A 14,043-nucleotide genomic window follows, 5' to 3' on the forward strand; every position below is an offset into this window, starting at 1 on the left:
GCATCCATGGCTGGCTTGGAACTCTTCATATAAACCAGCCTGTTTTTGAACTTTTGGTGACCTCCTGCTTCCACCTCTGCAGTGCTAGGATTTTATGCATACACCACACCCTCCATTGCTTTTTAAGAAAAATTTTTAGGGGGCTGGGGAGATGGCTCAGTGGTTAAGTGCACTGGCTGCTCTTCCAGAAGACCTGGGTTCAATTCCCAACACCTACATGGCAGCTCACAACTGCAACTCCAGTTCCAGGGGATCCAACACCCTCAGATGGACACACATGCAGGCAAAATAAAAGAAGAAGAAGAAAAAATTAGGGCTCAGCAGTTAAGAGCACTTGCTAATTTTGCAGATGACTTGGGTTCTGTTCCCAGTATCCTCTTCTGGTCTCCACTGGCACCAGGCATGAATATATGCAGTGCACTAACATATATGCAAGCAAAACACTCACATACATAAAAATAAATATTCTTTAGAAAAAGAAAAAGAGGGACAGAGTCAGGAGGATTCAAGGCTATTCTCACCTACATAACTAGTTTAAGGCCAACCCAGACTACCTGAGACAGTCTCAAAAGAAAAGAAAGGGGGGGCTGAGTTTTGATTTGGGGTTGGTAATACACAATGAGACTGTCAAGCAACAATTTCTTAGAGGCTAGGGGTGTGGATCAGTGGTGGAACACCTGGAGGTGGGTGGCCCTGAGTTTCACCCCAACCTTACAAAATTGAAACTACCAGGTGAGCACTATATACTACTGAGTTCTAGCACCAGCCCAAACTCAGGGGTGTTTTTGGAGAAAAGTGTAGCCATTCATGGATCTCAGAGGGGACTGTAAAGCTAAGTGTTGTTTAGGATCATTTATTCCATGTGATTTTTAATCCTTATCTAATAAAGTCATCTTTCTTCCACCTGCCACCACCAAGGTCTTCCCAGCTAGGGAGATGAAGGGCTTTATTTAACTGCTTTGTTCTTTCTTTTTTAACCTATTTGTGTTTAACCAGATCCCTGTCCCAATCCCTTGGGCACTTTAACAACTTCTTTCTGTTTGTTGAACTAAGTAACTTAGTTAATAGCTGTTCAAACTCCAAAGTTTACGTTTGCTGTACCCCAGTCGCTTCTTCCATCTGCCCTAGTGGATTCAGCTGGGTACTTCCAGTTGCTGTGGGAGATGAGCGAACAGCATGAGCACCAGAAACCAGAAGGGTGAGCCCTCAGGGGTTGCTGGTCTTTGCTAATCCCCAGGCCTGCGGCTATCCACCTACCTGGCCTCTGTGTCCCTGGGTAGGTTTTGCCCCTTTCCCAAGGTTCCCTGCCTGACCTTTGAGTCGCCTTCACAGTCACACTAGCCCTGTGAATATCCAGGACAGGACAGCATTAGTGGAGAAGACAAGGAAGCTAGATTCCCAGGCAACCGGGAAGCTAGATTCGCTCACCCCAGTCTCCCAAACCAGGGCAGAGACTGTCCTGTGACCAGCGGAGACCAGTGCCAGGAGCAAGGCAGGCTCGGAGGCGGTGTTCAGCTTCCCAGAGCTCTGCCATTGCAGTCACTGCCCCCAACCCCAGGAGGCCGCAGCAGCGCTACCAGCTTGTACAAAGAAACTCCATTGGCACAGGTACTCCACATGAGTGCGCACTCCTGACAGCAGTCCTTTATCACCACCCTTCCCCCACCCCGTCCAAGCCACCAGTTTGCAGCCAGAACCCCAGGGCAGAAATGGGTCATTTCAGCACTGTCCCCTGCCGCCTACACACACACACACACACACACACACACACACACACACATTGCTTGCAGGACAGACAGACCGTGGGGTTAAAATGCTATTGCAAAATTCCCACGTCTGATCTTGGGGCTTATCTAAGATTGATAGCATGAAAGCCGCTTGGAGCCTGGGCCAATTTTTAACAGCAAATGAACGTGGCAAATGCTACAGCTCTGGTAGTTAATACTTGGAGACAGGTCTGAGCTATGTTTCCAAAAACATGCAATTTATTAAAGGAAACATTAAGCCAAAACTTGACCTCTCCCCTCCCCCGCTTGTATTCATTTGCCCAGCCAGGCATGGTACTGCTTAGTTCAAAGCAGGTAGACACCTGGAAGAAGCGTGAATGTGCAGGCAGTTTCCATCAGCACTAAGGCCTACTGGGGCAGACTTGAAGAGCAAAGTTTCCTGACCTTTAAAGGGAGGATTCTCAACTGATCTCTATTTTTCTGATAATTTTTTGTTGTTGTTGTTATTTCTCCCAGTTCACTGGTCACAGACTTGGGCCTAAAGTTCAAGCATAGAATATTCTTTTCCTGTGTGGTTCAAGGCTCCCTGCTAAACTGGCCTCAAGGAGGCAAGATTCAACTAAGGGAGCTGTGAGTCCATTCACCCGTAGTGGAGCTAGAAGTGTAGCCCTGTAGCAAAATGTATTCAAGGTTCTATCCCCTGCACTGCCACTAAAAGTATACACCCATACCAAAGAAAATGCACTTCACACCTGCCGTTGTCTGAATTTGAAAATGAATATAGGTTTAACCCCAGGCCCTAGCACAGGCTAGGAAACGCTTCTACCCCAGCAATACACCAGGCCTCTGGCCGTTAGCTTAATTCAGTATATTATCACTGACAAACACATTTCTGAAACTGGCTGGCCCCCAAGGAGATCAATATCATCAATGGATGAGGGAGGAGTGACAGCACAAAAAGGTGACCTGCAGACACCCAGAGGGGCCACCAATGAGGGAGCTGCCTGCCCCTTGAAGGTCAGGGTGCTAGCATAAAGGGCACTGACTGACTAGCAGTCTTGCTGAGAGTTATGATCACCAAGGTGTGGGTGGCAGAGTATTTCCTTTCTTTTCTGTTTTAAAGGTAGCTTGAAAAGAACCATCACTGGTAAGTTGACTGAAGATGTCTCATGTCATGTCCTATCAGCCCTTTCTTCTTTTTCCTGCACACCACCTGTCATGCTGCATACCTTGCTTGCTCTTGGGGTGGGGGAAGTACAGCCACCTTTCTGTTCTGATCCAATACTGGCATACCTCAAGGAGATTTCATATTTGGTCCCAGACTGCTTTGATAAAATTAATTTTATAATAAAACAAATAACAGATATTTTGTCTTTCCAGTGCATGTAAAAGTTACATTTACAATGTACAAAAATGCTACTGTGTATACCTTAACTAAAAAAAAAAATACTTTATTGTTTAAAATTCTAAGTACTGTCTGAACTGTTGAAAACCTAGTGCAGATAGAATTACTCAATGCAGGATTGCCATTAACCTGCAATTTGTGAAAACTGTAGTATCTTCACAATGCCAAAAAACAGGGTATCCCTACCATCTGTACTGGGTCTTGTGCTGAATTTGCTCTGTGTGATTGCCTTTCATTATTTTCTGTTAACTTTAATAGGCTTTTCCTGCAACCATGTCTTCCATCAAGATTGAGTGTGTTTTACGTGAGAACTGCAGGTGTGGGGAGTCTCCAGTATGGGAAGAAGCATCCAACTCTCTGCTGTTCGTAGACATCCCTGCAAAGAAAGTTTGTCGATGGAATTCACTCAGCAAGCAAGTGCAGCGAGTGGCTGTGGGTAAGGATGCAAGCTGAGCTCCTTGACTTATAGTTAGCCATTTATTCCCAGCGAGAGGGGGGGACCTGAAAGGGGCATCATTGCCCTGGGTCCTTCTTCTTAAAGCCTGACTGAAAATGCTTTGAGACCTTTTGGGTTGTCATGACCTCTGTATCTGTGATCCATGTGTTTTCTCTTGAACTCAATGATGGATCGTGAATACTTTTCTCTTCCTCTTGCATGGAGCACAGCATTCCTAACTTACTTTTAGTTTGTGATGCTGGGAATGGAACCCTAGGCCTCCAGCATGCTCAGTAAGTACTCTACTATGAAACTATACCTCCAGTGCCCTATTTTTGTTTTGATGCTGAGGTACTACAGTGTCCCTTTCCTGATGGACTTCAGATAACAACATCCACAGTGAAGACTCCATTAGTGGCATAACAAAAGCTATCTACTCTGGTTAGACCAAGACCTCCATTAAAAAAAAAAACAACAGCAATAATATAATAGCAACAAATGTATCATTTACTTCTTTGTGAAAAAGAAGAGTTCCTAGGCTTCCAAAGCATCAACCAGGACTATTTATTCACTGCACAAATGTGAGATTATTGACAGGATTCCCAAAAGAGCTTTGTGGTTTCAGAGGAGTTTCTAGGGCTTTCTATGGCCCAAGGCAATGGCCTGGGTGTGATTATCAGTAGACAAACAAGTTTCTGTTTTTGTTATTGGATTCATGGGAAGAGATAGCAGGATTTTCCTAAGATTATGGGAATTTCTGGTTTCTGCTATCTCTTCCCATGAATACAACTTCGAGTTTAAAGCTTGTTTTCCCTGGTGCTGGAGATTGAACCCAGGACGTGCGCATACCACAAGCTCTGTTCCCAGACTAAAAGCAGCTTTCTTTGAAAAAATTGATTTTGTATGTGTGGGGGTGTACTGGTTCCACAGCAGACATGTTGAGGTCATAGAAGAACTTGCAGGAGTCCGTTCACTCAGTCCACCATGTGTGGAAGTCAGAGGACAGTTTTGGGGAGTCTTTCTTTCCAATATATGAATTTTGGGGATTGAACTCAGATCATCAGGCTTGCCGAGCCATTTTCTTTATAAGGCAAGGACTTGCTGTATAGCTAAGGTTGATATGGAACTCACAGGTTCTTGCTTTCACTAGGAGCAGTTTCTAATTTACCTATCAACTTGTTTATAGTTCCAAGGAGAATGCTTCTGCCTCTGCCTTCCCTGGTCCCTCATTCCCAACATTCACAAAATTCCTACCCCTAATCTGCAAAGCCTCCCAGCCTTGCAAAAAGGTCTGTGTGTTAGCAGGAGCTTAGAAAGCTAAACTATCAGAAGGCATCTCAGGCCCTAGTCAGATTCCCTGTTAAGAGCATGACCCTCCTTATAGGGTCTTGCATATTCCCAGGGCCCCCAAAGGCTTGAGTCAACTTCTGAGCAGGGCTTTGAGCTAAGGGCATTAGCTTTGATGAGGTGCTTAGGACATGTTTCTAAACAAACTCAGATAAATGTATTTCCTGTGATACTCACCATGGTAATCTCTCTCCACTTAAAAAGGTTTTTTTAAATACAGGGAAGAATATTAAAACCAGAAAAGCTAACCTATTAAAATTAAAAAAGGAATATAATAAAAGGATATAAAGATTGTATTTCATTGCACATATAATTGTATTATTTTTACCATGCATTCTTTCAAAAAATATTTGAGAAATGAGAAATAATTTGTAATTAAATACATTAAAAATAAGGACCCTTTGAAAATAACATCAACTAGATATAGCAGTGCACACCTATAATACCAGCATTCAGAATGTGGAAGCAAGAGGCAAGAGAATCTTGAGAATGAGGCTACCCTCACCTACATGGTCAGACAACATCTTGGTACCATTAAAAATCACTGGACCCCTTCCTAAGAGATGTTACATGACACAATGACCTCTGTGCTGGACCACCAGAGTGCTTACTGCCTTCTAGATATTGCCTTTACCTCTGCAGATGCCCCAGTCAGCTCAGTGGCACTTCGACAGTTGGGAGACTATGTTGCCACCATTGGAACAAAGTTTTGTGCTTTGAACTGGGAAGATCAATCAGTATTTGTCCTAGCCATGGTGGATAAAGATAAGACAAATAATCGATTCAATGATGGGAAGGTGGATCCTGCTGGGAGATACTTTGCTGGTATGATTTCTTTCTTTTTTTTTACCCCTATTTGTTGTGTTTGAATCCCCCCCCCCCCCCCCCCCACCTCACCCCCCCCCCTCTCTCTCTCTGTGTGTGTGTGTGTGTGTGTGTGTGTGTGTGTGTTATATATGTTCTCTAAGGAAAATGGCTTTTTTCTGGGACAGGGTCTTACTATGCAACCTGGGCCAATCTGGAACTTGCTATGTAGACCAGCCTGACCTTGACCTCACAGAAATCCACCTGCTTCTGCCTTCTGAGTTCTGGGATAAAAAGCGCATGCCACCATGCCTGGTAAGAATGGCATATTCTTACATGAATACAATTTAGTAAGCAACTTATGAAGTTTAGCATTGATTCAATAAGTCTATACTCCTGTCATGTCAACTGACCAAATAATGTCCTTTATGGAATTTTCCCCTCCAATTAGAGATCCAGTCTGGAATCATATACTGTACTTGTCTTTTCATCCTCTTAATATGAAACATTTCCTTGACCCTCCCTTCTCTCTCTTTTATGGCATTGCCATTTTTAAAGAATATGGTCCCACCCACCCTCTTTAATAATAGAACATTCTTCATTTTGTAGATGTCTGATGTTTCCTTGTGATTAGCTAAATGTTAGGCATTCCTGGCTGGAGTACTGTGGAGGTGATGTCCTGTCCTTCCCAGGGCATCCAGCCTGGAGGTACACGCTGTCCCTCTGCCCCTCATTGGCGATGTTGAAGGCCTGCTGCATTCCTCTGCTTCATAGTAACTGCTATTTTGTTTTGTTGCTTTGAGAAAAAATTTCCTGTGGGGCCCAGGATGCCCTCAGACTTGCTGTGCAGCTGATGCTTGCCTCGAACTTGCAATCCTCCTGCCTCCAGCTCCCAAATGCTAGGATTATAGACACACATCAAATACCACATCTGACAATGTATAACTTTAAAAGAATTTTAACTGTAGTTTAAAATATCACAGCTATTTCTCATTTACCTCCCATCACAACCACCCTGGAAATTACCCAGAGTTGATTCACCGTCTCTATTTTTCCCTCCCTACACTACCTTTTTATGTTGTTGGCTACAATACCCTTCCTATGGTGACTCACTGTCAAAATCATGAAAGGCAGGTAAGATCTGAGAAACTGGCTATGTATGTATTGGTCCCCATCTTGTTGGACTATTTGCAACCACAGATATTGGCTATAAGGTTGAAACCAGGTTGAAAGATTAAAGATTAAAGATGGGAACCCATGGAGAGTTCCTCTGCCAGTAATTCCTCTGCCAGAATTTCTGAAGCTGATCTTGATGACATACACCTGTTATCCTAGCACTCAGGAAACTGAGGCAGGAATAGTGCAAGTTCAAGGTCAGCCTGGGCTACATAGCACAACCTAAAAAGAAGGAGGAAAGTGGAAGGATAGCCCCTTTACACATTCTTCATTCTCTTCCTGGGAGGTATCTAGTGTGGAAGAATGTTCATGAAGCAAATCCAACTTTGAGATCGCAGGAAACTGCTGAGTAACCTGTCATCCCCAGGGAAGGAGGCCCTGCCCTGTCCTCTTGCTATTCAAGCTTGCTTCTCTTGTTTGCAATCTATTTTCTTCTTTATTCAAATGAAGTATGATATGGTAGTTTGTTGGTTCCGATCAGAGTCTGTTTCTGGCCTCTGAGATCATGTGACACCCAAGTCCATCTCCCTGAATACTGAATAATGACTTCAGTGAATGAAACACTTGAGAAGAAGCATATCCTGCTGCTGTTGGGTGAAGCATTCTGTAAGCATCAGTGACTCTCAGCTTTCAGTTCTTCTATGGCATTGCCAATATTTTGTCTACTTCTAGATACCACTGAGAGAATGATACTGATTGTTCCCAGGATAATTCAGTATTTTTCTTTTTTCTCTGTATAGCTTTGGTGCCTGTCCTGGATCTCGCTCTGTAGACCAGGCTGGCCTAGAACTCACAGAGATCTGTCTGACTCTATCTCTCAGAGTGCTGGGATTAAAGGCGTGCACCACCACTGCCTGGCTAATTCAGTATTTTTCTACCTCTTTTCAGTTATGACAAATTTTGCTTTGTCTATTTTGAATTTCTACTATTAAACACATAAACATCTGGAATTACTGTGTATTCTTTATGAATTGGCCATTTTCAACCTGTAACTCCCTGCTTTGCCCAACATACAAAATTTGACATTTTTCTATCACTGTTTCCAAGTATCTTTATTTCACTGAGTTTCAGCAAAACACAGTGTATCTGGCTGTGGGTTCCTTTCTGTTTGGTATGTTTTAGATTTGCTTGGCTTCTTAAATCTATTGAAAACTTTTATGCTTTTCTCCAGTCTGGGGAGTTTTGAGTGATGAAATCTTCAAAAACCTTTGGCCTTGCACTTTTTCTTTTTCTCTAGGCATCCAATGAGGTATTAGCCCTTTTTGTGTCCCATGGCTACAGGTTCTGTTCTTTTTGACTTCCAAAGTCTCTTTCCCCTCTGCTTTTCACTTTACCTTGTTTCCATTGCTCTAACGTAGGCTGCACTGACTCTTTGCTCTTGTTGATGCTCTTCTGCTATTGAGTTGGTCCAGTGCAGTCTCTAGTTTTGTTTAGTTATTCTTCACAGCTTCTACTACTTTGGTAACATGTTCTAGTTGGAGTTTCATAACTGTTTATGATTATTTTTATAAAACTTTCACTAGTTTTTACCAAAACTTTCTAACATCTGTGCCATATAATTTTCAGAATCTATTGATTTCCTACACTGATTGAGTCCCCCACCCTTCTCTGTGTTGCTGAATTTATTAGTTATCTTTCCATCATAATAATGAGATAACTGAGGTGATTAACTTACAAAGAGAAAAATGTTATTTTGATAATGTTTTTAAAGGTTCTAGCCCATGATCAAATAATCCTATTGCTCTGGACCTCTGAGGCAACATTGTGTTGAGACTGTGTGGTAGAGCAAATTTAACATCTTATGAACCAGCAAGCAAAGGATGACTAAACTGGCCAGTGTTCCACAGTTCCTTTAAAGGTCTTGCCTCCAATGACCTGAAGACTTCTAACAGATTTCACTCCCAAAAGAGCTACCACATCTCACAAGCCTTTAACATATGGGCTTTTGGAGACATTCAATACCAAATTATAGCACCAAATAATTTTAGGTTATATCCTAGACATTATGCATATTGTCTCATGAGACCCTGAACATTGCTTAAATCCTTTAGAACATGTTATAGTTATTTTAGGAAGCAGCATATACATTTAAAGTAAGGCCAGTCATTCCAACCTGCTTTGCATTAGGAACAAGGAGGATCTGTCCCACATGTGAACCTCTCAGCTAATTTGGAGCAGAGAACTTCCACCCATTAGCTCCATTCCCAAAATCTTTGGACTGCTGATTACAATCTGATCTATGTGATACAGGCTGAAGATGAGCCTAAGAGTTCATAAATATCTTTTAAGGGGTTACATTCTTATATATCTCTGGCTGTCCTCAATCTTCCTCCTTTGGCCTCCAGAGTGCTAGCATTACAGGGGAGGGATCCACCACACTTGGCTTATAACATACATTTTGTTCAGGTTTTATACTTGTGCTCAGTAGGAGAAAATGAGGTTAGTTCATGTTTATCCCTTCGTATTTGAGATCATATCTCTAAATTGCTAAATTGTGTGTATGCATTTGTTTCTCTCTCTCTCTCTCTCTCTCTCTCTCTCTCTCTCTCTCTCTGTGTGTGTGTGTGTGTGTGTGTGTGTGTGTGTGTGTGTGTGTGAGAGAGAGAGAGAGAGAGAGAGAGAGACAGACAGACAGACAGACAGACAGAGACAGACAGAGAGAGAGAGAGAGAGAGAGAGAGAGAGAGAGAGAGAGAGAGAGAGTTGTTATGTAGCCCAACTGGACCTCAAAGTCACCAAGCTGTTTCAAATTCACCATCCTGTCTATGATCTAAAGTTAAAGTGTTGGTACCATAGGTGTGTGTTACCACACCCAGCCTTACTTTGGATTTTTATTTCCATTATAAGAAAGGCAGTTGCCATCTTTAAGAGATATAAAAGAGATTGTTTAAATTTGAGATTGTATAAAATTCTCTTAAATACTGTAAATGAACATTCCTAATGAGGAAGAATGGGGTTTTGTGCAGGGTGAGTATCTGCAGGACTGAGATAATGTTCTTTGTTTCCCAAAGGCACCATGGCTGAGGAAACAGCCCCAGCAGTTCTTGAGCGGCACCAAGGGTCCTTGTACTCCCTCTTTCCTGATCACAATGTGAAGAAATACTTTGATCAAGTGGACATCTCTAATGGTTTGGATTGGTCCCTGGACCATAAAATTTTCTACTATATTGACAGCCTGTCCTACTCTGTGGATGCCTTTGACTATGACCTGCAAACAGGACAGATTGGTATGAAGATTTTATTATTTTTTACAATATCACTCATATCATTTTGTATGTTAATGAGCAGTAAGGGGTCTTTCCCAAAGTCCATGTGAAAAAGTCTTTATTTGTCAAGTAGAGAACTTCAAAATAATGGTGACACAGACTTGACTGAGCTGCCAGTCAAACTGTGGTCCTCAGCACATCTGAACTCTGGTATTTGGGACTAAGGCTATAGCTGGTCTACTGCAGCTAGGCCTGTACTTTTTATTTCCATCAATGGAAAAGCCTCCCTGGAGAATGAATCTTACCCTATCAGACAGTGCCTAGAGGTACACAATATACAACAGAATGTGATAAAAGAGGGAAATCTCTAAACATTTTGGTTCCTGATTCTTATTTGATCTTTAGTTAACCATGGGCAAGTATTCAGAGGCAAATGAACAACCTTTGAAATGGAAAAATAACATAAAAGTGCTTCCAGGTTGGTTCAGCTCTGTTAGTTGTTCTGTAAAATGAGCCATCACTGGAAACTTCTAGGGAAGAAATCATTTAGAAGAATTTAGAAGGGAGACCTTGGAACTGTTTGATGAAAAGTGCCAGACAGGAAGAGCCAAACCAATCATAAAAAATGACTTGAAAAAAAAAGTCACAAGGCTTTATGTAGATTTAATCAAGGGCAAAATATTCCAGGACAGATGCTTTTCTTTGAAGTATGTAGTGCTCTTTTTTATGACTATTCTTACCCAATTTCCTTACACATGGTTTTAACATTTTTCCATTATACCTCATTCTGATTGCTGGAATGACCTGAATTTTGTAGCTGGCTGTTCTTCTGCATTGTTTTTTGAGGTTCTGGGGATCAAACTAATTTGTTTGTGTGTGCACTAAGGTGCAATTCCAGCCCTCCTCTATCGTTCAGTGTTCATTGTTTATATACTATGGATCTCCTTTAAGCAGCCTATGGACTTTAGAATGCCCCTTTTAAGAAGTAAGCTCTTTAGCTATTGTTTCTTGATTTTGTAGCAAGAAAGGAAAAACAATTCTTGTCTGCCCAGGTTTTACCCACATGGTACCATTAAGCTGCTGTATAGATCTTCAGCTTGGTCAAAGTAGGAATTTTGGTAACTAAGATAGTGATCTAACACATACCGAAGAATGTCTGAGAGAGGATTGCAAAGCCTTAGTTTAGGTCAGTCCCAGAGAGCCACCTATTGAGACTTAAGAATTCTGAAATAACATGGTGACTGATCCTTCAAGACTAATCCTAGCACTCAGAAGATGATTTTAAGACTCCAAAGATAGATTGGGCTACACAATGAATCCTAGGCCAGCCTTAGATATAAAATGAGACCTGGTCTCTAAATAAATAAATAATTCAGCTTTATTGGGCTTAGTGGTAGAGCACTTGTCTAGCATACACAAGGCTATGAATTTTAGCTCCAGAAGTGAAAAAGAAAAGAAAAGAAAAAAAGAAAAGAAAGCCTTTCCTTTTCTCGGAAATCTTAGAAATCTTAGACAGATATATCTTTATAAAGACAAAAGGGAGTGAATCTATCCCAAATCGTGTGGTAAAAATCCTTTGTTCAAATGCCAGCCCCTAGACAAGCATAAGTGACCAGTATTTATAACCAGCTTGAGAGTTCACTGTCTACTTGTGAGCATTGTATGACCTATTGTTTTGTCGTGTTTTGGTTTTGGTTTTCAACTGCAGCCAACCGCAGAATTGTTTACAAGATGGAGAAAGATGAACAAATCCCAGATGGAATGTGCATTGATGCTGAGGGAAAGCTTTGGGTGGCCTGTTACAATGGGGGAAGAGTAATTCGCCTCGATCCTGAGACAGGTAGGCTGGAGACAAAATAGAAAATCCCACCTAGTCCAGAAAACCCAGTCCAGTGCTAAAGACCATTAGCAATCCAGTTAGAGTTATCTTAGTGGTCTTTATAAAACTGGGTGATTTTGGAAATAAAGGCAAAATATACAACCCCAAATTTATAGTCAGAACTACTTTTCCTGTGGAAGTAAGCCTCTCTGCTAAAAGTTAATTGTCAAAGAAGGTAAGTTAAATATATGGATGGGAGCCAGGTAATATGGTGGCTTATAAACATAGAAGTCAGGAGGCTAAAACAAGAGGATGGTTGAGTTTGAATATGTGAGTGTTCAGAGCGAAACCTACATTCACCCTTTCCCAGGGATGAATCCTGACCTCCATAGTCTCTTAGACCATCCCTATCATTCATAAAAAGTTCAGAAGCATTGTGCATGTTGTAAATTTCTAGAACTAAATTTCAAATGAAATATTTGATGACCTAGGGAAAAGACTCCAAACTGTAAAGTTGCCTGTTGATAAAACAACTTCATGCTGCTTCGGAGGAAAGGATTACTCTGAAATGTATGTGACCTGTGCAAGGGACGGGATGGATCCTGAAGGCCTTTTGAGGCAGCCTGATGCTGGTGGCATTTTCAAGGTGATGTGGTCTTTGGGGGTGCTGAGGGTATTCTGTTTAATAATTGATCAATGCTTCTGCAGACTTCCCAAACATGTGATTGGCATGTTACACTAGTCACACTAGACTTAATTATTTTGTTTTTCTAGACTATAAGTTACATAAAGTTCAGGATGATGTGTCTGGCCTACTTCTAGTATTTAAAAATATTTTCATGCTTCAATAGTATTTGTAAGATCATCAGAGTGCTTTGATGTCATAAAAAGATGTGCAGGTTTCTAGTCATTTTTTTGTGACAGAACAAACACTGATTTAAAAAAAACATACACGTTCTGGGTTTGAAAACACACATGGAAACACCTGCTGTGGTGGTGAGCTCCTCTAATCTCAGCACTTGGGAAACTGAAGCATAAAGATGGTGAGCTTAAAGTCAGCTTGCGCTATATAACACAATGCTTTATTTATTTATTTAAAAAAACATAGAGGAGCTAGAAAGATGGCTCAGTAATTAAGAGCACAGTCTGCTTTTCCAGAGAATTACCAGCACTCACATGGAAGCTCACTAATGTTTGGAACTCCAGTTCCAGGGGATCTGACACCCTCACACAGATCTACATGCAGGCAAAACACCAATGCACATGAAATTTAAAAAAAATAGAAACATAGAAACACCTTTCTTGACAGGTGAGAAAATGATAGAACTAAATTGTTCTACATCACTGTGCATGCTTGCTCATTGAACTAGAATATATGTGAATGACTGCTTGAACCACATAATTCCTAGTCAGCTAGTTTTTTTTCATGATAGAAAATAAAACAGGGATTATTAAAGGTAGCTAGATTGTTATTATTTTTTAGATTTATTTATTTATTATGTATACAGTGTTCTGCCTGCATGTACACCTGCACACTGGAAGAGGGCACCAAATCTCATTATAGATGGTTGTGAGCCACCATGAGGTTGCTGGGAATTGAACTCAGGACCCCTGAGCCATCTTTCCAGCCCCTAGACATATTATTATAAATCTTAACTTGCTTGGTGTTTGTGAGTGACAAGATCTCACTATATAGCTCAGGCTGGGCTCATACTCATAACAATCCTACTGCCTCAGCCTCCCAAGTGCTGGGATAACAAGTATGAGCCAGCATGCCTGGCTTTGTAACAATGGCTTTGAAGACTATTTATAATTCATCAGTTTCACTCTTTTTTTTCAACAGATAACTGGTCTTGGGGTCAAAGGAATTGCCCCATATTTCTATGCAGGGTGAACAACAGCTATTCCTTGCTGTCAGAAGAAAAGCTTTGAAGACAACTGGAGAATTAAGGGACTTAAATCAATGAAATTTAAATCTAGTTTTTTTTTAATAAGGCAATGATATTATAGCAGGGTTAAGCTTTAATTTTATAATTTTTACTGGGTGCTGGGGGATAAACCCAGTGTGTGGTATATTAATTAAGAACATATACTAACAGTGAACTACATCCCTAGTCTTTTTT

General features: G+C 41.3%; 1 protein-coding gene across 2 annotated transcripts; it reads left to right on the top strand.

The window, feature by feature from the left end:
- Positions 1-3,402: 3,402 nt before the first annotated feature.
- On the top strand, positions 3,403-13,814 carry Rgn (regucalcin). Of its 2 annotated transcripts, XM_036175462.1 has the most exons (6): positions 3,403-3,568; positions 5,558-5,740; positions 9,907-10,122; positions 11,810-11,941; positions 12,412-12,566; positions 13,764-13,814. In XM_036175462.1, the coding sequence occupies exons 1-6, from the start codon at positions 3,406-3,408 to the stop codon at positions 13,812-13,814; spliced, it is 900 nt and encodes a 299-aa protein (XP_036031355.1). In that variant the 5' UTR covers positions 3,403-3,405. The 2 variants fall into 2 exon arrangements, with proteins under 2 accessions (XP_036031355.1, XP_036031356.1); XM_036175463.1 differs by lacking the exon at positions 9,907-10,122 and having other exon boundaries at positions 3,406-3,568.
- Positions 13,815-14,043: the final 229 nt, after the last annotated feature.

The sequence above is a fragment of the Onychomys torridus genome, chromosome X, assembly GCF_903995425.1.
Source record: "Onychomys torridus chromosome X, mOncTor1.1, whole genome shotgun sequence".
Taxonomy (NCBI): Eukaryota; Metazoa; Chordata; class Mammalia; order Rodentia; family Cricetidae; genus Onychomys; species Onychomys torridus.

Coding starts and splice junctions, on each gene's coding strand:
- Rgn (XM_036175462.1), top strand. CDS start 3,406: ATGTCTTCCATCAAGATTGAGTGTGTTTTACGTGAGAACTGCAGGTGT. Junction 5,741..9,906: donor TGCTGGGAGATACTTTGCTG/GTATGATTTCTT, acceptor TGTTTCCCAAAG/GCACCATGGCTGAGGAAACA. Junction 10,123..11,809: donor CCTGCAAACAGGACAGATTG/GTATGAAGATTT, acceptor TTTCAACTGCAG/CCAACCGCAGAATTGTTTAC.